This window comes from Microcebus murinus, chromosome 9 (assembly GCF_040939455.1).
Source record: "Microcebus murinus isolate Inina chromosome 9, M.murinus_Inina_mat1.0, whole genome shotgun sequence".
In the NCBI taxonomy this organism is placed as follows: Eukaryota; Metazoa; Chordata; class Mammalia; order Primates; family Cheirogaleidae; genus Microcebus; species Microcebus murinus.
The window spans coordinates 95400186-95425321 of NC_134112.1; the positions used below are offsets into that span (position 1 = coordinate 95400186).

At 33.7% G+C, this 25136-nt stretch overlaps 1 protein-coding gene across 1 annotated transcript in view; it reads left to right on the forward strand.

The window, feature by feature from the left end:
- The window catches only part of CNTNAP2 (contactin associated protein 2), a 1865599-nt gene that overhangs the window by 772268 nt on the left and 1068195 nt on the right, over positions 1–25136 (forward strand). The window contains exon 4 of the mRNA XM_012768220.3: positions 11333–11480. Within this exon, the coding sequence (XP_012623674.2) occupies positions 11333–11480 (148 nt within the window). The remainder of the gene's footprint in view (positions 1–11332; positions 11481–25136) is intronic.

The following is a 25136-nucleotide window of genomic DNA, read 5'->3' on the forward strand; positions in this document are numbered from 1 at the left end:
AGGGAGAAAAGAATACCGAGTGTTCCACAGAGGTTCCGTTGGGTCAGAACTGACAAAGAAGGCTTGGATTTTGCTTCATTAGTGCAGGAGACTAATTGTAGGAGAAGAGGAGAGAGTGGAAAGTGAGCCCTATACCCTTGGAAGGTTGGATATGAAGTTGTCTATTCAAGATATTTAGGAGATCAATAAAAAAGGGTACGATATTGTAATTGAAGAAGTGAGTAGGAAAAGTAAGTGAATTAAAATAAATTTAGTTTTTTTTTCTTTTTTGCTTTTATTTACTTTTTTTTCTCTTTTCTTTTAAATCAGGACACCAGATTTGTTTTATTAAAAGAGTTTTTTAAATTTTTCTTTTCTCAGAGACAAGGTCTCACTCTGTCACCCAGCTGGAGTGCAGTGGCATAATCATAGCTCACTGTAACCTTGAATTTCTGGGCTCAAGTGATCCTCTTGCTTAACCTCCTGAGTAGCTAGGACTATAGGTGCAGGCCACCACACCCAGCTAAGTTTTTTTTAATTTTTTTTATTTTACTTTTTGTAATGATGAGGTCTCATGAGGTTGCCTAGGCTAGTCAGGAACTCCTGGACTCAAATGATCCTCCCACCTCAGACTCCCAAAGTGCTGGGCTTACAGGCATGAACCACCAGGCCTGGCCCTGAGAGAGTTTTAAGAATTAGAACACCAAGTCACTGCCGAACTATGACGAATGGGAAAAAAAGGAGGATAGACTTGGATGAGAAGAAGGAACAAAACAGCCCAAGTAGGAATTGCCCCTTGATGGACTGTGGAAGGAAGCCAATTGGTTAATAAATTGTGAATATACCACACTTTCTTAAACCATTGCTCAGTTAATACATACTTGGGGTGTTTTTAAATTGGGGCTCTAAGGAGGTCAGAAAATAAGTCCGGTTAGTGAAGAAAACAGATACTGACAGCAAAATATCCTCATAGGACTTATGTTTAATGATGAGAAAGTGAATCATCTCACTTGTGAAGTGGAAAGAGCAGCATGTTTTTTAATAATCCATAGGTAATGAAAGAATATCCAGTGAAGATAATGGAGAAGTGATCAGAGATCAAACAGAAATATGCAAAATAGAAAAGTCCTTGAATAAGTGCGATTTAAGGAGAAGGTGACTATTGGAGATACCCAGGAAAAGTGAAATGACCAAGAGGAAGATGATTGCATCATCATCATTGATCTAATTTCTGCTTCAAAAGAAAGGACAGCATCAACAATCTGCTAAAACATAACAAGCATATAGCAAGAGGGAAAAAAGCAGAGAACCACCCATTTATTTGAGGAGTTTTGCAATAGAAAGGAGTAAAAAACTATAAGTAGCAAAAATGGAGAAATATAACGTAAAAAGTTGAGCTTTTTCCTTCCCATGAAAGATGAGACCCAAACACTCTATTTCGAATATAGAAAAAGTTAACTTCTATAGACCTAGGAAATGTCAGTAATTTTCACTCTTCCTCTGTTTCTCAGAGAAACATTACCTGCTAGTAATCGTGTGACACAATATAAAAATGGTAGGAAGCATAAATATATTAAATTGAGAAAGAGTAAAGCCATTATTAACATTGAAATCAGATAATACATTTAGTATTGTCAGGATTATTAATATCTCAAGGCATAAAGCTATCCAAATAAAGGGCTACACATTTTGAAATGACAAAATTAAAAAATTATAATTTACTAATTCTCACCCTAAATAAAACTTGATTGTTTCATTGATTGTATACTTATGAAAGCATTTGGTTCCCCATTTAGAAGATAATTTACTCCAGGTACTTTCTAGAGAGTATATTCTTGGATTCCATGTCATCAGTACTTTTCCAATACTTAAGAAAAGCAGTGTTTTCAGAGAGTAACCAATGGCAATGCAATCCATATGTTCCTTTAGATACTTTAAACAACTTCTAGAATAAGGCTGTCAGTGGAGAGCTGAGTACTTGCATCAAAAAAATTGGTTACCACTGCAAAATTGGGTTTACTGTATTCAGTTGTGGCATTTTTTTCTATGGGGTCACATTGAGGAAAACTATAAGAGATGTCTTGTGAAATGCATCAATGTCTTTTTACGTAGATGTTGTTGAACACTTTGTTCCTTATCTAACATAGTTTCTTTTATGTTGGGTTTTGAGAAGTTTCTTTCTGTTCTCAGTACCAGGAGTGTTCTGCTTCTTTAAGCAACTGGTTGGATTTTATTTTTGCAGAGGAGATTTATCTTGCAATTGATGGTGTCTCCATTTAGGTAGTCTGCCAGGAATCTTACCACTAAATTTTAGACACAATCCCCCCATACACACACACACAAATTGTTGCTTTTTAAAATTGTTATCAAAGTAGTATATGAACAAATATTTTTAACCGAGTAATACATAAATAATTTAAAAAGCAGTTCTCTTCCCTATATCTCCCTATGCCCCATTCTATTCTTCCTATATATGTATATAACACTTCACTTACCAACTTAGAAATTACCTACTGTCTACTGACTTCCTTGTAGATCAATTAGTAGTTAGCTAACTTTTCCACTCAACTGACCTATTTTTAGAAATTATATAAGATGTTTTAATTCTCTATCGGTTAATTTTGTTGCATTTAATAATAAACTTAAAGTCACTTGTTCTTCTATCAAACTGTGGTAATATCCTTTCACTCCTTACTTGAAAGATGAGTGTATGATTTATCTCATCATTTCATCCACATTTTCTTATTCATTTCCACCTCCCAACCTCTGTCAGTTATGTTTTACTTTAACATCGTCAAGGTAAAAAACATATTTATCTACATATTTATTTCAAATGTCAAAAATTTGATAGCATTTATCTAATTATTTTGTGGTTTTTTATGGCTTGACAAGTAGAATAATGAAAATATTGAGGGAAGTTTGGAGAGAAAAATAATATAGATGCATAAAGTTTAAAATAGGTGCCTAATGCTACAACCATTATGAAAAATGACTTATCAGTTTCTTAAAAATTTAAACCTGCATCTACCCTATAATCCAGAAATTCTTCTCCTAGGCATTGACACAAGTGCTCATAGCAATTTTATTCATAATGGCAAAAAACCTGAAACATCTCCATCAAAACAATCACATTTGTATTGATTTTTTCATCAACACAAATATAGATAAACAAACTGAAATATGTTAATACAATTAAATACCACTCAGCAAAATACAAACAAACAGAAAGACAATCCCCTCCAAAAATAAAACAAAACAAAACAAAAAAACAAATAAGAAAATGAACTATCGAGTTACTGCATGGAGAAACCTGGAGTTTGATTCCTTTGTTATGAATTTCAAGAAAAAGCAAAGCTTAGCTATGATAATAGAAATCAGAACAGTGGCTGCATAGGGTGAAGAGTGGTATTAATTGAGAAGTGTATGGACTGCGGGGATTAGTAAGGGAAATTTCCAGAGTAGTAGGAATGTTCTGTATCTTGAAAATGGATGGGGATTGCACAGGTGAATGCATTTCTCAAAACTGATCAAACTACACACTTAAGATCTTTGCGGTTCACTGTATCAAAATTATTATCAATTTTTTAAAATGACACACTGTTCCCTACACAGTGTGAAATTTAGTGGAGAGACCAAAAAGTGAACTTGTGTGATTTTACTATTCAGTATTATAAGTGATATGGTATAGACAAGCACAAAATTTCAAAAATGCACGAGTATCATGTAACCCCACTATGCATTAATCAAACCTGTTTCACTCTCCTTCTGTGGCACACTTCCTAGTTTCTTGAGCACTAAGGTTAAGACCAGTGAAATACACAACCAATGGAATGTATGCAAAAATGATATCCTCTACTATCTAATCTAGCCATAAACCCCTAAGTACATTCCTCCATGTTTCTCTTTTATTTCTGTGGTGAACTTGAGAATCAGCCAGAATGATCCTGGGTCCCTGAATGGTTATGTGGAACAGAGCTCCTCTGCTGCCTTCTTACCATACTGAAATGTGACGTGAGCAAAAAGCAATCATGTATTATGTTAAATTACTAGAAAGAAGGAAAAAAGAAAGGAAGGAAGGAAGGAAAGAAAGAGAGAGAGAGAAGAAGAAAAGAAAGATAAATGGAAGGAAGGAAAAGGCAGGAAGAGGGCGAGAAAGAGGGAAAAGAGGAAGAGAAGAATCTAAGATTCTTACTCCAGAGACTTAGATTTCAGAGAAATAAACCATGGGAGGCAATGAAGCCATCAAAAATACAGCCCAACTGTTGGGTAGGCTGAGAGCAAATGAGCACAAATGATAAAACTTACAGAAGACCATCATCATGTCACCCTCATAAAAAAATATAAATAAATAAACGTAAAGATTCAAGAACCTTTTATAGATTTTTTTAGATTTTACTTTACTGTTTTTCAAAGTCAAATTTGTTTACAAAATAATGCTGTTCTTAATTAATGCTTCTAGTAAAATAATTCTAAAATGTTTTCATAGTGGTGAAAAAGTTAAAAAGATAAGATGTATTTAATTGGGTCAAAGCAACAGTGTTCAGAGAGAGTATTGATGCTCATATATATATGGGATATTTTGACATTTGTCCCATAATGTTTGTCATGGTTTTATAATCAAAAATAAGAATTTTTTTTTTTGGCAGAGTTCAAGTTAATTACCTATTTGAATAACCTAGATTTGATGGGAAGGGGGTTAATTTTCTCATCACTCCTAACACTTCTCCCCTAAGTTTTACATGATTATTTTCTTTTTATCCCTTGATCTCTGAGATTCCCAGCCATTTTGCATAATTATAATGACATCCCCATATTTCTGGGAAAACTTTTTTCACTACCCTGCTATCTTTTTGAGACAGACTAGCATGCTCCATTTTTTTTTTTTTTCTGTAAGATATTACCAAACATAGGGTTTTTAACCATGTGACTAAACTGGTTTTTGGTGCATCCAGAAATAACAAGAACCTATGAAATGTAAATGGTTGGGAGTCTGGGAATGTACATTTATAATCCTTTATGTAATCAAGTTTATTGACCACTAACCACTGTGCTAGGGGTACCAGATACAGAGGAACCAAGGATGCATGATCTAAAACCTCAAAGCTAACTTACCTGCTTCTGAAGCAGGTAGATAATAAAGAATATAATGAAGTAATTACAATTAAGTAGAGGGAATAAAAAAGTAGGATGCTCTGAGACACCCTACTGGATGGTGGGGGGTTGAGGGTGGAAGTCAGGGAAGGTCCCTAGTGTCAGGAAGTGTCTGAGCTGAGCCCTGCAGGAAGGACGTGTGTGTCCAGCCAGACAAAGATGGTGAGCTCACTACTCTGGGTGAAGAAGCCAGGCTTCACCCAGGAGGGTAACAGATACGGTGTTTTATGAAGGTTCTTCTTTTCTTCCTGCTCCAGCAGGGAGTAAAACTCGCCCTGGAAACGCATACCAAGCTGCAAAATGGAAAATCTATTCCTACATTTTGATGTAAGTTGCTGGCATGGGGAAAATAAAATCTAAAAATCCAGCAAGAAATAAGATTTTACTTAAAGAGAAGTGATTATAGTGATCACGGGTTTATGACATTTACTTAGAGAATAATCAATATGTGTGTTTAATGTGAGCAGTGACATTTTATATTTTAAGAAAATAAAATTTCTCACTTTAGGAAATATTCGTGTTGTTGTTTTCTTCACGTAATTTCTCACTTATGAGACTGTTGTCAGCGATACTAAAAGCTCTTCCTAGGTTTACTTACACAACAGCTAAGTGTTTTAGGCACCTTTTTTTTTAAGTCTTAAGCAATACCTTCACACTAAGATACAGAGTCTCATTCCTTTGCTACAGGTGCTTGTGATCTTTTATATAAGGTCTCTTGAAAAGTGAGGTTTTAAAGAGAACTAAATATACTTATTCTCTCCATAAAATAGTTCATCAGTTACACTTCAGACCTCATCTTTGTAAATTTGAGGGAAAATGTTAGCTCATGCATCACACACAGCCTACTTCTAAATCCTGATGTATTTTCCTACAGTCTGATAAATTATAGGCTCCAAGGGCTTACAAAATGCTTTTCCAAAGTTTACTGGTTTTTAAATGTCATGTAAAGGCTGGAAAATCTTCCAACAGCTTTAGACTTTTGCATCCTATCTGAATTGAGAAGAGGAATTAGTAATTTCAAAGACCCTCATAGACCAGGGTCTGGCAAACTGTAGCCCATGGGCAAACTATAGTCCATGCTTATTCTTACAAAATTTATGAGCTAAGAATAGTTCTTAAATTTCTCAAGTCTTGTTAAAAAAAGAAAAAAAAATGGGGAATGATATGGCATAGAGAAGCATGAAGCCTGCAAAGTCTAAAATATTTACTATCTGGCATTTTACAGAAAAGCTTTCGTTCCCCCCTTAGATAATCTGAACTGTTGTCTGAGCTAGAAGAAATATTTAGTGCACATGATGGGAAATTTTTAATTATTAAAATTTCAGTGATGTTTAGATTATTATAAAGTTAACATTTTGGATGACTTACAATAAAAAATTCTAACTCTTTGCTGTATCTTTGTATAGTTTATAGGATAGAAACTTTAAAAGTAGCACCATAGGTTTAACATTTTATTTTATTGGTGTTAACTTTAATGAACATAAAGCTTTGTGAGATGTATAGATGCTATTTAATAATAATAAGAGGAATAATAATAACTCTTATTCTTCTAAGAATATATATAAATCTCAAATACTAAGGGAGATTTAATAGCAACATCAAAGTCACAAGTTGTAAATTGATTTTTCAGTTTCAATGACAAATTTGGTTTGGATTTTCATGTATCTGCAAAGTGCTTATTGTGTAATATTTGTCTAAATGAAGAATTATGAAGAAAGATTCAAATTGTTCTATATAAGATTGTTCTATATAAGAAAGATTCAAATTCATTTTAACTTTTCCATTTTTGATATAGATTTCTGAATCTTAAAGGTTTTGATAAAAATCAGCTGTATATCTTGTTTTTTTCCTTTTCATATCTATGTGAAAATCTGCAAGAGACTGTAAAAAAGAGTCAAATTACATGAAAAAACTGCTCTTTTTCAAGACCTGTGGCAGTTTTGTCATGGCTATGGAATGACATGCACTATAGCTAACCAATCTTTCTTTTCTTTTAGTAAACACTGTCATTCAAACCTTTTAATTACTTATATTAAAACTGCAGAGGACCGTTGCATGCTAACAACCACAATAGAAGCATGATCTGGGAGAATTAATGAGCTAAGAAAATATCAATTTTGTCAAAATTTATAGAACAATAAATGAAGAGAGAGGTCAAATATGCAGGCATGATATACCATCTAATAAGCAGGCTGGAAATCAAATGTGTGCCCAAAATTTGGTACAGTAAAAGTTGCCTATCAACCTTTTAAATTTGATATTCACATATGTAATGTGTAACATCAAAAATATGATGTATTATGCCTAAGTGGAAAATCTTTATTTCTAACTGAAAATTTGATTCTCCACTAAGGGGAGTGGAAAAGCTTGTCACTTTGTCCCTGATTTGCCCTAATTAGGCATTCAGCATCTAGTCATCCAAACTGTCTGGGTCTAAGTTTCCCAATTTGGGGAAAAAAGCATCTCTGTCAAATTTAAAGTTTCCTCTGGGTCATGAACAATACAGAATATATGAGAACCCTTTAAATAATAAACTGATATATAAATCTTAGACCTTGTTTTTATTAAATCCATGGGTATACTTCCTGTGTTTCTTAACTTTTCCAAATATTGCTTTTTAATGGAGACATTTCACATGTATGTATACCTTTGTATTCAAGATAATGAATGGTAATGCTATGCCATTCTTTTGAAATGTTTACAGCTTCAATTAAGAAAATGTCTTAAATCTCAATATGCTTGGATATGAAAAGAAGTGCAAAAAATCACAATCTATTGATGCTGTGAATCTTATAGAAAATATTAACATCATATAACATACATTTGTTCATACATGATAAATTTGCCCTCTCTGCAAATCTAACCTTAGATAAAACGGTGTTATTGTAAACGTCTCCGATTCTCTATGCCACCATTTAATCTCAAATGCGACATATCCACATCGCCACTAATTATCTTTTCCTTAAAATATCTTTGTATTAGTCAATATTTATTTGATTTGTTCAAAAGCAAACACATGAGGAAACAGGTCAACTAATCAAAAAGCACTTCAGAAAGCTCTGCATTTTAGATTCTTAAATGATGTCATCACACATGTGCCTACTTTGTCTTTCTCTGAAGTCCATTTCCTTTGTAATAGCTCCTCAAGTCTTTTTGTATGAGACATATGGAGAGAAGGAATAAAAAAGATGACTCCTAGAGAAGTTACCCATACAGGGCAAAATCCCAGCAAGAGTAGAACTGGGTGCTGGGCCCTAGGTCCACGTTCCGTCTTTATGTCTGACTTCACCTGTTCCCCACTCCACCCTTTCTGTCTTCCTACGCAGCTGAGCTCTGTCTGTAGAGTCTGCCTGATTGCATTGCCTTCACAGAACTCCAAATATAAGTGAAATTACTGGTTACATCATGCATTTCCGTTGTTCCTTTTAATGCTGCCTTTTGCAATATCTTTTCATATTTTATTTTAGGCCTCATAAGATTGCAAATGTCTCATAAACAGTGTTCCAGGAGAGTTCTTTGTTTTTGTTTTAATATTCATATAAAACCTAGCAACATGCAAAGCATAAAATTCTCAAGTTAAAATTGTTCGGTGGCATTTCTTGAATATTATTTAAGGTCATAAATTTTAGATTAACCTATATGTAAGTATGGATTTCATTTAGGTGAATTTGGGCAGGGATTCTCATTGTTCTTGCAGTTGAAGTAAAAAACAAAAACAAAAACAAAAAACCCAACCCTATAGTGATGCTAAAATGCAGCCTTGGATTGATAGAATTCTTATTTAGATTTGTGGATCTTTGTAAATCTAAAAGCTAGCTGGAAAAGTACCTAAAAATAAAGAAAAAAACCTCTCTAAATGTTTTTCTTGATGAAATTGTGTCACCAAGATGCAAACAGGATGCTCTAGTAAATGTTAAAATTCAAGACCTACTGCTCAAATATCTTTGTCTTATGAAGGATTGAAGAAAGGTGTGGCTATTTTTAAAAAGATAGTCGTAGTATGCTGCTCATTGAAGAAAACAAAAAAAGAGCACAACAGGAATCATCACTGAAGAGCATTTTAATTTTCAAAACATATAATTGTACATGTTATAGAGTAAATATTGCCCATTATTCAGGTTTCTGAGACCAACAAAAGGTTATATAAAATCATTGAAATAAAAAGGAAATATTTCAACACACTTCTTATAATTACTAGGCCTTATGTTACACATTTTCTATAACCAAGGCTAGGAGTTTGACCAGGGAATGCAGGTTGGGTAACAAACATTCTTCTACAAATTTGCTGTAGTGATGCTTGTGTGAACTTAAACCAGTGCCTTCCATTGCAATGCTACTGTTTCCTTTTTATTGAAAACATTTATATAAAGGGCTGATAACTAGAATCTATATAGAACTCAGGAGAATCAGCAAGAACAGAAACTGTTCAGAAGAATATAGGCTAATGGCCAACAAACATATGAAAAAATGCTCAGCATCTCTAATCATCAGGGAAATACAAATCAAAACCATAATGAGATATCATTTAACTTCAGTGAGAATTGCTTTTATCAGAAAGTCCCAAAACAACAAATGCTGGTGTGGATGCAGAGAGGTAGGAACACTCATACACTGCTGGTGAGATTGCAAGCTAGTACAACCTCAGTGGAAGTAGTATGGAGACACCTCAAAGAACTAAGGAAAACAAGCACCATGTTCTCAGCATTAAATTGGTACTAATTGATCAATACTAATGTGCACATATGGGAAGTAACATTCATCAGGTGTCAGGTAGGTGGGAGTGGAGAGAAGGGGAAGGGTAAATCCATACCTAATGGATATAGTGCACACTGTCTGGGGGATGGGCATGCTTGTCAGGCAGTGCAAAGGCAATTTATGTAACAAAAGCATTTGTATCTCTGTAACACTCTGAAATAAACAAGAAAAGAAATTATATAACCTGTGGGGGGAAAAAAGCATCTTTTTCTTTGATTCTTATTAATATTACACCTTTTAAAATTATTATTAAAAATACTTTTTTAAAAAGACAAACCTTCTGGTTTTATATAGAAGTAAATTTAATTTCTCAGGTCAAGAATACAGCAGACTAGCTATGTAAATAGTGCCTATGTTACATCTTTTATGATTTATAAAATATTTTTCTTCTAAATTTTTCTGTGCTTATGAGATAATTTAAACAAATATAAAAAAAATCTCATGCAAAATATAATGTTAAAAATTCAAGTTATCTAATATAGGGATAGCTAGTATATATATACAGAGTTAAAATAGCTGATGTTTAAAATAGCACAAGCTCTCATTAATTTGATTTATATCTCTTTCTTTAAATCTCCCTTGGATTATAACTTTATACTTGAATTTTCCCTAATATTATTAATAGATGGTAATCATTTTGAGGGTGGAGTCTGTGGCTCCACTTCCCATATTGTCTTGCTCTATACTTATAGTGTAATAGACAGTTTATAAATGCTTGTTGAATCAATGTTATGTATGTCCAAAGAAAATCCATTTGTTCTCCTCTGGAAAAAAATAGACAATGTGAGCTTTCAGTATCAGATAAGATTCATGGATAATTACTCTTTTGACACAATCTTCTATAACGAGAAAAATGGAATTAACATGTCTCTGACCCACTGAACAAACTCACTAAATGTGTCTGTTCCAATAAAAGGTAGAAAACGCTGACCTCTTCACAAAGTGTTCAATTGTTCTCCTTATCTAACTGATATTAAAATGTTATCTTAGATTTCTAATGGTTGTATGTGAAGCTAATATGGGAATGATTTTTACAAAGCAGTATGGTTGCATTCTGTAAAATAGTGTTTATTGTGTGACTTAAATGCAAAATACCTAGGACTCATAATTTAAATATTTATGGGATACTACAGTGGGTGCCATGCAGTGTTTCCCTCTTTTAATGTATATTTATACAAACACAAGAGCCCATAGAAACCCTAGTCTGTTTCCCACTTAAAACTGGACTTATTTTTTTATCTTCTTTATTTTTTTTAAGAAAGCCACACTCATGGTCTTATTTTTAAATAAAGGGAGTGAACAATGGTTTTTCAAATTATTTATGGTATAAGAATATAACAACCCTTCTATTGGGTAAGGAGATTTGTGTTTATTCTAGCATGTAGAGAACATGGTTGTTTCAAAAGCATTTTTCCACCAATTTTTAAAATTATGTTTCTTTTTCCAGGCATTTCCTGGAAACATCAACTCTGACAGTGTGGTCCGGCATGACTTACAGCATCCAATTATCGCTCGCTATGTGCGCATAGTGCCTCTGGACTGGAATGGAGAGGGCCGCATTGGGCTCAGAATCGAAGTCTATGGCTGTTCTTACTGTGAGTATCCTATTGTTCAAATTTATGGCAGGTTTTGTCATTTGCATTTAAACAGTAATATGTTTCTTAAAATTATTTAACATTACTTGCTTTCTCTGACAATATACTACCTTCTATCATATATTTTACATGCACATATAAAATAAAAGGTTGCTTTCCTATTTGTATTTTATAAATGTATATTGCACACAAACATATGTAAGGATATTCTAATGATACCTTAAGTAGAAGATTTGGAAAACAAATCTTTCCAAATTAAATTGCTTGAAGTCTTATGAAATATTTAAAAGTGAGGAACCCCTACTATAATCCATCTTTTTGATTCTTTATGATGGATTTTGGATACATTCTGAAGAACTTCCTTCCAGTTCACTAAGTCTCTCTTCAGCTGTGCCTGTTCTTAAATTAAAGCCAACCACTGAATTTTAAAGTCAATTTCATTATATCTTTCTATAAATTTTATCTGTTTCTTTTTCAAATATGCATGGTCACCTAAGGAATTTATTTTCCCTTAATCATATTTTAAATCTCCCTTTGAGAGACACATTCAAACCATAGTACACACCAAATGTCCAGAGCGTATTTGCATTTTACTATTTTTAAAGAATATAAATTATATTTATCTCTTTTCCAAAAAAATATGTATCTATAATAAGAAAAATGTGTGTTAAGCATATTTGTCATGGACAACTTTCCAAGAGTTACTTTAATTTAAATTTTCTATACTACAATTCAGACTACAGTGGACCCTTGGAAGAAGACCATCTATTTGTTCTTTAACTTAGCAAACTGTCATCTAAGTGGCTTGTTTAATTTTGCAGTGAGAAAGGAAATCATTTGTCTTTGAGTGGGGAAATGTGGATTCCATACACCCTTCTATTTTGCCCTCCTAGGGAATAGCAGTACTCTGCGTTTTCTCCTCCTCAGCAAGGAGAAATGTGGCTTTGATCACACCTACTCTTTCTGGAACCACCTTAGAGGGTTATCTGGGATGTATCTTAAACCTGCAGGTTAGGGAATGGGGCTTCTTTTATTTCAAAGTTTGCCAGAAGATCTAGAGAGGGAAAAAACTGTAATGTGAGCACTGTTTCTGTTTGAATGTGTGCCTATTGCAACTCCCCTTGTGTTCGTTATATTTCCTCTATGCAGTCTTTCCATGATCATTTTGTCATCTGAGAAATTAGGCACTTCTCAAGGTTGCAATACGACGTTCATTCTACTCCGGGCGGAGTTTAGTTCCAGGCCACTGCTTTGAAGTCTTTAGGGTTTCTGTTGTTTCGATTTCCTGACTTGCCTTGAATATAATATGAATTCCAATTTCAATAAATCTAAACCCATTTTAAATTATTCTGCTCCCTCTACATTTGGTTTTCCCTCAAGTTTAGTTGAAACAAGTGCATGCTGTTATTTTTGAAACTTAGCAGTATGTCTTCTCGTCTTCTGACTCAGTAAGCTGTCTCCCCCAGCAGCGACACTAATCTTCTTACTCTATACCGGAGAGACTTGATGGAACAAAAGGGAGAAGTCTCAGTTAATGCTTTCTAAAAATCACGTAGGCTTCATTACTCAAGCATTCATTAACAAAAGCCAAACACAGTTTATTGACTGAAGTAGTAAGCAATATTGATGGCAAAAATACTAAATTAGCTTTTAAATAGTCTTCCTAAGAGTAAGGTCGGCACCTTGGGAAAACAGGATACACACACCTAGAGTAATTTGTATATATGCTTTTGATCTGGATGAATAATTAATAAAACCTGAATATATCACCCCATGAAAATCGTGATGGAAAATTGGTGCAGGTTGAGAAATAAAATGAGGAGGACCCAAATAGAAATAGAAGCAAGATAGAATTTGGTTCTTTTCATGCTGTGTCAGTGGCACATCTGCATCCTCTAGTGACAGTGTCCTCTTGTAGGGACCACAGACTGGCTCCCACAGTGCTTGTTCTGCTTAGGCAAGAGATGCCGCCAGGTACATATGTATGAGTTCCCTGGGGCCTCCTGTAACACATTGCCACAAACCATGTGGCTTTGGTTAGCAGGATTTATCCTATCATAATTCTGGAAGACAGAAGTTTAAAATCAAGGTATAAGCAGGGTTAGTTCCTTCTGGAGTCTCAGAGAGAGATCATTTCATGTCTCTCCCCAGCTCTTGGTGGGGTCAGCGTTCCTTGGTGTTCCTTGGCTTGTTGCTGTATCATTTCAGTCTCCATCTCTGGCCTTCTCCCCACTGTGTGTGTCTTTGTACTGTCCCACGGCCTTCCTATAAGGACACCAGTCATTGGATTTAGGACCCACCCTAACCCAGCATAACCTCAACTTAGCTAATCATGTCCACAAAGACCCAATTTATAAAGGAGGCCACATTTTGAGGTTCGGGGTAAGCATGAATTTTTTGGAAACACTATTCAAGACAGTACAATGTACGTTCATTAAAATTGGTAAGAATTTTTGTTTAGGTCAGTGTAGGTATGCAGAAAAATAAAAATCAGTTCTGAAAGTTAACTCATGTTTTCCTATTTAAATAAGATGTTTAATTTTGCACCACATAGAAGAGCTCCAGAGAGTTTTATTTTGTGTTTATGATTTCTCCAGCTTATCTGGTGAACATTTACTGTATTCAGGCTTTTAGGAACAAGTTAAAGCATAGGTCTTGCCATCAAGGAGTCTGATATTTGGCAGAAGAGATGGGTAAGTAGTATTTTTAATACTCTATGATAAATGCTGTGACAGAGAAGACCTCACCTATGTTGATAATGCGATAAGGTGTCGCCTACCTTAAAAAGCAACAGAAATTCGAGTGATAAAACATTCCAGAAAAGAAATAGCATTTTCAAAGACAGAGACACAAAGGTGAGAGTATAATTTATTTCATATTTGCAGTTAGTTATTAGCAACATAAGTCTCATTTTAATACACTTATATATTTAAATGGGAGTTAGCATGTTGTTTGGAGGATCGATATATTTGTGACAGAAATTCACCGATCCTATTAACATTAATTGAATACTACCATTTGTAAAGCATTTTGCTAATTTTCAGTCTAAAATGGAAATCTGACCATATCACACCTGTGCTTAAAACACTTTAAAGATGATACATTGCCTATAAAGTCCAAGCTGTTCCTTTAAAATACAATTTCCCACCACCCATTTTTAACAGGAAGACCTCTTGATAAATGTGATTCCAGAATGAATCACATCTTTCTTTTCTTTACTCCCATTGCATTGTGTGAATATTTCCAATGGAATATTTTTTAAAATATTCCAAAATAAAGTAGACTGTAAGATATTAGCAAGGGGAGGAGGCATAAACTATTACCTTATTGACCATTGGCACTTTGTTAAATAGCAGATTCTGAATATACAATAAATGTTTGCCAAAGTGAGCTGTTATCAGATATAAATGATGCAAACATAATTTATTCCCTCAGTAAAAACTGATTACTATTTGAGGCTGTATGGATTCTGTTATTGGTTGAACAGGACATGATTCTATGGCATCATATTGAGCAGTGCTCTGGGGGTCTAAAAATATGTTGAAATAATTGCCAAATATGATAATAGATACCCCAACAGGCCACATAAAGCAAGTAACTATGTTTCTTTTTCTAACTTAAATATTTCTAGTCTTTGTATTATTTCTAGTTAAGATTATTTTAAACCATAATTTCATGAGGCTGCTTCATGGGTTACAAATATAAATTGCTTATCATCAGAGGAAAAATATACCACTCATTAATTATTTGGAGTTATATACCCAGATTAATGTGAAAATAAAAATAAATCAATATAAAATAGATTCAATAGATATCAAGTTACACAATATAAAGCAGTAATTAAAATGGAATTGTTATGCTGGTATATTATGTGTGTAGGACACGCTGTTTTCTTAAGTTTTCACATAAATAGATATAAATAGATTTGGTATATTGTTAACAGATATGTTCTCACCATTAGGAGAAACTGAACTTAGATTCAAGTATATGTGATATTCCTTAAGTCTTTAAAAAATTACTTAGCACTGCAATTAAAATACTTTATAATAAAAAGATGATTTCTATACATCTAACAGTGGCTCACCTTGGAGGTGATAATACAGCAACTGTTGTATCATCTTTGCAGCAGTTTGATATTTTTGAGATGGTGAAAAAATTATACTGGATCATGTGTCATGATTTTTACTTAATTTAATAATGTCAACTTAAAAGTATAAACATTAAAAGATAATAAGGTAATATATTATTGAAAAATTTTGATACTCAATGGGTCTCATTTCTAAATATTTGAAGGTAACATTTCAATTAAAAATACTTAAAGCATGAAAAAATGAATATTCTAATTTTTCATGTCTATGAAGATACTTGTTATCAGCATTTAATTATTTCTTTTCCAGCTTAATTTGTTTACCTGTAAGATAGTTACTGTTAAATCTGTTCAATGAGAAAACAAGGCAGTTGTAACTTTCTGCTTAGGGGCAAGACTGTTACAAATGGCAGCTACTTCATAGTTTGAAGAATTATTTTACAAGATACTGATTTAGAGTTGGATTCACATCATACTGCTGCAAAATTAAAATTTACTTTCAAAAACTTTCAAAGTTCTGTTGAAATATAAAATCAGCAGTGTTGATTTAAAAGCAAATTGAAATTACTGGTAGGAAATAACATGCAATTAAACCTATGTTTGCAGTTCTGAATTAAGAATAACCATATACTTTGTGGAATAAAATAATATATAATTTTTATTGTACACAGTAGTCTAAAGTTTCTTTTATAAAATAATTTTCCAAGAAGAGTAAATATATTAAAAGCAAAGTTTACACACGCATTATGGTAAGTGGTTGAAGAGAAGAATAAAATAATGAAAGAGAACTATGCTTCAGCATGCTTTATAAAAAAGATATTTTGATTAACACAAAGAGGAGCCATTTGTGTACTCTATAAGAACTTCAAAGCTAAAAATTTCCCAAGAGATCTTCCTGCCCAATCCCTTATTTTACTAATGAGGAAACCAAAATCCACAGGGTTATGTGACTTGCATAAATGAGTAATCACAAATCTAGAAATCCTAAGCAGCAATAGCTGTCTCTTTCTGACATTTGATACTTCTCTCCTCTTGTTTTGGTTTTGTTTTTTTCTTCTTGTCTCTCCATAAGGGCTTTTTATGATCATAGTGATGGTCCACAAAAAATGTTATTTTGTGGATTCTAATGACTATACAATTGTTTCGCCCCTCATTTTTCACTGTAAGAACATATAAAGTAAGATATCTAGCAAGAAAATTATTTCAATAGTATTGTGCAATCCACATGTCCAATAGGAAAATTTAAGTGACGGGTCTTCTTTATTATAATGAACTCATTTAAGGACAGCTTGCAAAGAAACACAACTCAGTCTTTCTTGCATTTTCATGAAGAAAGTTTATCAATCTCAGTACATTTCCTCCGGTAATCTTACTTCCTGAGATGTTTTAACTACCTTTTACACATATGTTAATTTTTATTTATGTTAGATGGTTGCAGAAAGTATTAAAGTCTAAGTTACAGTTATACAGTCCATCAACAGTTTACTTATAATCCCTGTTTAATGTGAGGAAAGAGGTAAAATTTAAAACACTGCAAATATATATAAAAGATTCTTTTATTAGCTTTCATGCTTGTGTTGTTAGTCTTAATTATCACCTATTTAAATTAGCTTAACTAGGGAGAGAAGAGCAAATATTAATATTGAAGATGCAGTTATCATCCTCATGAATTAAAAGTAACAATATAATAAAATAATCATTTAGTAGGCTGACTTTTAAAATTTCACACAGTCTAAATTGCTTTAATTAGAAACCAGTTATTTTAAAACATTAAGCGATTTTATTCCTGTTAGAAAAGTATCAGATTTTTTATAGTTAGGTTTAGAAAGAATTATCATCATTGTTTAATTTATTTTTTATATTTCTAAATGAAAAAATATATATAAATATGTTGTCATGCACAAAATAGGATCATGTTAGTCTCTTTAGCTGTTCATTCTTATTTCCATGGACTAGAAGGAGTTACAGAAGTTGCCCTACATTCCCCTTCACTCACAATTATTGGGGGAATAATCTCAGAGAAAAAGGAAGACAGGCAACCTGGACCAATCTCTTTGTAAACATTCTGAATTTTGAACCCTGAATCACCCCCAAATAATGATCTTTCTTAGAAAGAAAGTCCTCGTCTATGGCCTGTTTTGAGCAGGATGTCTTTAGGTTACCTGTAATGAACACAGTTGACATCTCAGGTTTGTAAGCCTGGCCCCTGGAAAATAACTCATAAGCCAGGTGACCACTGAGGTATCAAAGGCAAATATTTCATAACCTACATGCTTTTGTGTGCAGTAATCAACCGCATACCTTGTTAGAGACTTTGCCTGTTATTGTAGGCCAGAGAGCACATGTCTGCTGGAAGAAGGAAGGACCCGAGCAACCATGCAGTGTACTTCAGATCCCTCCTTGCTTTGCTTGTCCCTCTGTTTTAATTGTCTCTTCTTCATCCTGTTGGTGGGTGGCGGCAGTTCTGGGGATGGCTGATCCCTGACACCTGACGTGGGACAAATGAGGCTGACAGCTTTTATCAGCAATAGATAACCACAGCCTTTTGGACAAAGACACCTCACACTTTGCAAGGCCACGTGGGTGTTGTATTTGGGGACGGAGTGAAAGCCAGACACTGTGGGAAGTAGGTTTTGTAGTAAAGAGAAGGTTATCTGTCCCATGGCTCCACAGGAGGATGTGATTGGCTTGTTTAGATAATTCTATGGGGTGGCAGGGAACTGCAGCGAATACTCGGGATAACTAGGCACTGTGTGCTTGGTCCCTGAGAGATAAGCTTTTTGATTAGGTGAGCTGCTACAGGGCAGCAAAGTTGCGGGGGAGTGTGAGATTAGGCCATTTGAGAGCCCCTGGCTTTTCCCATGTGTCAAGGCATAAACAACATCGGGCCTTACTTTTAGGCTTTGTGCCATAGCTTCTTGATTTCTTATTTCCTAAAATTATTGTTAACCTTAGGCTCTAGGTAAGACCTTTGGTTTGTGAACATCTGATTTAGCAATCTGATTCTAATATCATTATGTAGAATGTATTAATTACCAACTTTAGTCAGATCAACAACATGCAAAATCCCATGCAGCATACTTGCTTCTCTGTGATCATCCTACTACTTGTCGTGTTATTTAGAAGTTTGTGCTATTTTAGATTTTTCTGTATTAGTCATATTTGTGTATCATAAATAAAGTAATCTAGAAAATGGACAAGTAGCTTCCTGAACTTATTTTGAAATGTAAATATTTTAATATTAAGGGAAAAAGAAAACCCTCTTCCCCATGGCATTGAGCTTAAATAGAAAAGACAATTATTTTCCTCAAATCACTCTATAAGGGTTTTCTATATTGCAAAGGACAGGGTGAAAATATGACTGAGCTTACTCTCGTTAGGGTTTGACTCTGAGCACAGTTGTTTTTGATAGCCCGTCAGATTGATTAACTCCTACTCCCAAATTTAGTATGTTGTGTTCATCTATTACAAGAATGTTTTTGTTCACTCAAATTTACTAATGCTAAAGTTAACAAACAAAAAGCATGTTTGGTATTTTTTGCAACAAAACCTCTACCCAATGAGTGACCCAGAAGTATGTCTGAGGAACAGAGTGAGACAAGGGAATTTAATTCATCTTTCAGATGAGCTTTTTCAACAACATTTAAATTAAAATGTGCTACGAGTTCATTTAAGACCATGCTTTAAAAGAAGTTCTCTGAAGCCCAGATCATGAGATGACTAGAGAATGCAATGTGGTTCCTCCTTTGCCACCCAACTGGGTAAACTTAGCCTGGACTTGACCACAGACTGCTTACCCTGATAGTGGAACCTGCCTCACCTTACCTCATTACTGTCAGCTTTTTTTTTTATCATGTTTGCCACTCTTTGTCTTTTAGTCTATAGTTTTCTCCTTATTGTATCTTCTTCCTAAAATAATAAACAAATGTTTTAAAACAAATCATATCTATATGTTGTCCAAGGTCAATATCAGTATAGATCAAGATTTGTCATCCTTGGCACTGTCGATGTTTGTTGCCAGACAAGCCTTTGTTGTGGGAAAGGAAGATGTTCTGTGCATTGTAGAATCTTTAGCAATATCTCCCGACTCTATACACGGGATGCTAGGAATACAGCATACTTTCCTCAGTTGTGACAAGCAAAATTGACTCCAGATATTGCCAAGTGTCTTGGAGGGATAAAATTGTCTCTGGGTAAGAAATGCTGGCATAGATGGTACTTAAGTGCCACCTTGTAATTGGTTCATTACCAATTAGAAACTAGGTTAGACACTATGAAAGAAAAATGACACATTATAATAATTGACTCAATAATCATTTAATTTATATTTTAGTGCCTGTTATATGCAGAAATCATACCCTACATGCTAAAATTTTCTTAAACTTTATATTGATAAGGATAATAGTTATGATATTAAAGTATGCCTTACATATACAGATCTTCTGTGTACGTACTGTGGATGAAGACACTCTTATATCACCTTATCAGCATACATATTGCAAAGAAAAATGATTCCTTGAATTCTCAGATCTTTTATCTGTGCCATTTGTGGAGACGCATGCAAAACTTCTTTAAAAATGTTTAGGTTACGTGATTTTATTTAGAGTTATTCCCAAGCCCTTTTTCTTTTGCCATTAGTTATATCATCTTTTCAACTAGGATCAGTTTGAACCTACACTCTCCTTTGGTTAATCTTAGATTTTCCCTACTGTGAATTTAAATTTTGGATCAAGATGATATCATACCTTCCACACAGTTTTAGCCGAGAATTATTTATATGGCTATTCCTTTGCATTTTACTTGTACCAATGGACTGTTAAAAATAACAGAAATATTATAGAATGTGCTTTGCTAATGGATCACAGACTTACATTGTTTTCATATGCTCCATTCACTTTTGAGAAACATTAACCTTAATGTAGAGCATCAAGGTTGATTTTCTCTGAAAAAGAGCAAAGAAGTAAATAAATAAATAAAATAGAAGCTTTGTCCTACTTTTTTAGCTTCCTCTTCAAAGGGCTTTATGTCTACTAATTAAGGAATGGATGAGAGATTGATTTTACATTTTTACTTTTTTTTTTTTTTAAAGTTCCAGTCTTTATTGAGAAAGGGGAAAGAAAGGAATTCCAAATTGCTGATGCTTCGGAATTTCAAAACATAGTCCATAAATTTGTAGGTGCCTAATGAATAAGCCAGTACAAGCAAATGGAATCCCATTCCTTTGGGAAGGCAGATGAGAGTAGCAGCAGCTTCAGAAAAACACAGACCTGAGTTTGAAGACTAGCTCTACCATTTTTACTCCTTATGTATTCAAGGGCATTTTATCTTATCTCTTGCTTTTTTTCTTTTAAAGGTGCAATTTTTTTTTATTTTAGCGTATTATGGGGTACAATGTTAAGGTTATATATATATTTCCCATGTCCCCCCTCCCCCCTCAAGTCAGAGCCTCAAGCGTGACCATCACCCAAATGTTGCACATCTCACACATTGTGTTTGTATATACCTATCCCCTCCTCCCCCCTCCTACCTGCCTGACAACCGATCAATGTTTTTCCTATATGTCCACTTAGGTGTTGATCCGTTAATACCAATTTGCTCGTGAGTACATGTGGTGCTTGTTTTTCCATTCTTGAGATACTTAGTAGAATGGGTTCCAGTTCTATCCAGGAAAATACAAGAGGTGCTGTATCACCATTGTTTCTTAAAGCTGAGTAGTATTCCATGGTATACATATACCACATTTTATTAATCCACTTGTGACTTGATGGGCACTTGGGTTGTTTCTAAAGCTTTGTAACTGTGAATTGTGCTGCCATAAATATTCGAGTGCAGGTGTCTTTTTTATAAAGTGACTTTTGATCTTTTGGGTAGATGCCAAGTAGTGGAATTGCTGGATCAAATGGTAGATCTACTTGTATCACTTTAAGATAGCTCCATACTGCTTTCCACAGAAGTTGAACTAGTTTGCAGTCCCACTAGCAGTGTAGGAGTGTTCCTCTCTCTGTGCATCTACGCCAACATTTATTGTTTGGGGACTTTTTGATAAAGGCCATTTTTACATTTTTAATAACACTTTCATTGATCAAGTGACACCACTTAACAACACATGACATGCTGAATGTGTCAACAGTCCCAGTCAAGTCTTTCCAACCCATGTAAAATGCTATGCACCCTTACTCTTATAATGTTTCTAGAAGAAGTAGAATGATACAAATGAATGCTCTTTGAATTTTGAGGGGGGAGTCACTGTGTTATCTTAATCATGTTTATTCAGAGATGTAAGTAGTAGGACATAATATGTAGACAGGGTACAGATAGGTTCTATCTAAAGTTCAAACAATTATTTTAGGAGTTGATGCCATTAAATTTATTTGGCTAATTTTTTTATTGATTTTAAATTAAACTGAACAACTCAAAGAGCTATTTCAATAAGTCTAAGGCCCCTCAGTTTGGTGCACAATTATAATTGTTACTTAGTAATAGCCTTGACCACAAAATTTGGGGGATGGATATATGGGAATATTGACATATATATAAAAAATATATATTATATTATATATAAATATATATATTGTAAAATATATATATTATATATATTATATTAAAAATATATATATATAAAATATATATAGGGTGGGGGACAAGTAAAAAAATAAAGTTTCTAGTTATATGCTGGGATCACATTTCAAAATTATGTATATTACTATTCCCATGCTTGCTTTTTAATTGAGGAAATAGAGGATGACTTGGTTAACTAAGCTACCATTTGTTAGGTTAATTCCCACTAGCTTGGATCAGAAATATATCTGGTAGGAAATACTGGAACTAGAAGCTGAATAATAACTAGTATTTATTGAGTGTGTCTGGCTCATAGTGTTATATCCATTTATATGTGTTATGAATGCTGAAAAATAGGTAACTGTACTCCCATTTTGCAAATGAGAAAAACAAAGTTGAAGAAACAAAGTAACTCATGCTCATATCAAGTAATGCCACTTTAACGTTTGTCTTTCCACCAACGCATGTTGCCTCTTAAAGGCAGTATAAAATCAGAGTATAAAAATATCATAGTAAGGATGGTTATAATCATAATTATTATTATTACTGTAATTATAGTTGGTATATAGCATTTATTGATCATTGACTATATGTCAGGTATTATGCTCAAAGTACTTTGTTTAAACCTCATAATACTGCTACAGCTTAGGAACTACTATCTCCACTTTACCAATGAGAAAACTAAGGGCAGAATACATTTTTTTGTTTATTAATTGAACCAGTGAGCGTAAAAACAGGGAAAATGATGTATTTGTTTCTTTATTGGTTGCTCATTCTCAAAGGCTTCCAAAAGGACAACTGGAAAAAGAAATTTTTCTCTGTGCCTGACTGGAACGCAATACAATCAAATTAATGTTTTCCTAAAAGCAGTTATTTCAAACTTGTGACGAAAAGGGAAGTGGTTGAAAAAGCAATATTGAACAGCCATTAAAAATTATTTAAAGAATTTTTAATGACAAAAATAGCCATATAGTATGTGAAGAAAAGCAAAATATAAAATTGTTAATACAGAGCAACATCTTTTTCACTTAGCAGTTTGATTTTAAAAAGTGTAAAATTGTATAAAATTACTAATTATATTTATTTCTGGCATGTGATATGGATAACTCTTATTTTTATACTTCTGCATCACTAATATCCTATAACTTTATTACTAATATTCAAATTTTACTATAATCATAGAAAAACAAATACTGCATGATTCCACTTAAATGAGGTATCTCAAATAGTCAAATTTATAGAAGCAAAGAGTAGAATAATGGTGGAAAGAAGGGGGAAATGGAGAATTGCTAAACAATGGGCATAACGTTTCAGTTAAGCAAGATGAATGAGTTCTAGAGATTTGCTGTACAACATTGTACCTATCGTCAAAAAGAAAGTATTGAACATGAGGGTAGATCCTATATGTTCTTACCACTATAAAATAAAAATTTTAAAAATGTTATTAGCCTAGAGTATGAAAAATGGAGAAAATACATATAATTTGCTCAAAAGATCATGTTTAAATACATGTGAGATTTGAACCCCAGTTTACAAATTCAGATGTGTGTGAAAGTTCTCATCTCTTTATTTATCAGTAATTTTAATTTCAAGCTCCCATCTTGCTGTTCTTCTGAGAAACTTAATCTGAGTCAATCTTGATGTCATTCCATTTTAGGCGCTTGTTGTGTGATTGTGTGTACATACTTGTCTGTACACAGTGGCACCCGTGTGTACACAGGGATCTGTCCACAGAGACTGGTTCTGATGCTTACACTGGCCCCTGTCTGTATTCCCTTACACTCCGAAGCCCGGTGATCCCCTGCTGCTTCTCTGCTGGTCTTGACAACTTAAGCCAACTGGGAACCTGTTGACGGTTCACCCACAATTATCCCCAAATAGCTGCCAGTTGCTTTATTTAAAAGAAAATATAAAACTACCTGAACAAACTAGTTTACTTAGTGTTGAGATGCTAATAGTACAATCCAAAAACTATTCTTTATTAAGTTAATATCATTAAAAGTACCTAAAATCTGTATTTTAAGTGTCATAGGGAAAGAATCAGTGTAATATCTCCATGTGATTGTGATTCATATGTCACAATTTATCTCTGAATATTATATAGAATGCTCAGGGCAGTAATAACACGAAGAATTATTCACAATGTCACTCACAATGTCACTTTTTAGTTTAGAACATATTTTAGAACAAAATGTGCATGTACAGATATTATGTGTGTTAACCATACTTTGAACTATAACATTATCCTTTATGACAAGGGATATGGTATAATGAAAAGAGATGGCTCTTTGGGTTTAAATACAAAGTAAATGCCACGTTTACTTAATGGGTGATTTGAGACGGTTGCTTAAGCTTTTCAAATCCCCACTTTTCCATGTCACAATGGAAGTAATATTGCTTACTCCATAGATTTGTCATGGGGATTAAATTAGGTAATAAATGTAAAGGGCTTAACTCAGTAGCTGGTTCAAGGTAAGCATTCATAAATATTAGCTATTATTATTATTGTTGCTATTGCTCACATTTCCTACTTCTTTTCTTTGATGACACATAGGATTACTTTGAAATTATGTGTCTATTTCCTATATTTTCAACCCTCAGGTCAATTTTATTATCCAGCAACTGTTCTTACCCTCACAAGAAAACATGCCTTAAATATTAATTAAGCAAATAAAAAAAATATATTAAGCATCAAAAATGAGGTCGTCATTCTAACACAGAGTAATATAATGATTCTCTAGAAGGAGTTGCCTTCATATAAAAAACTAATTTATAATACTCAATAAAGGGGTTCTCTGCAATGATTGACTTTAAAGAAGAACAGAGGGTAGGAGTTGTGGAGCTAGAAAATGCCTAGAGGTGTCTGGCCTCTGGAGCATTTTCTGGTACAGACACTAAGTTTGCAGATGAAGAACTAAGAACTTCCTGAAAGAGGAAATGCATTCCCTGAGACCCCCCCACACAAGGCACTAGTAGCAGAACCATGTTGGACTGGGTTTTAGTGCTTAGTC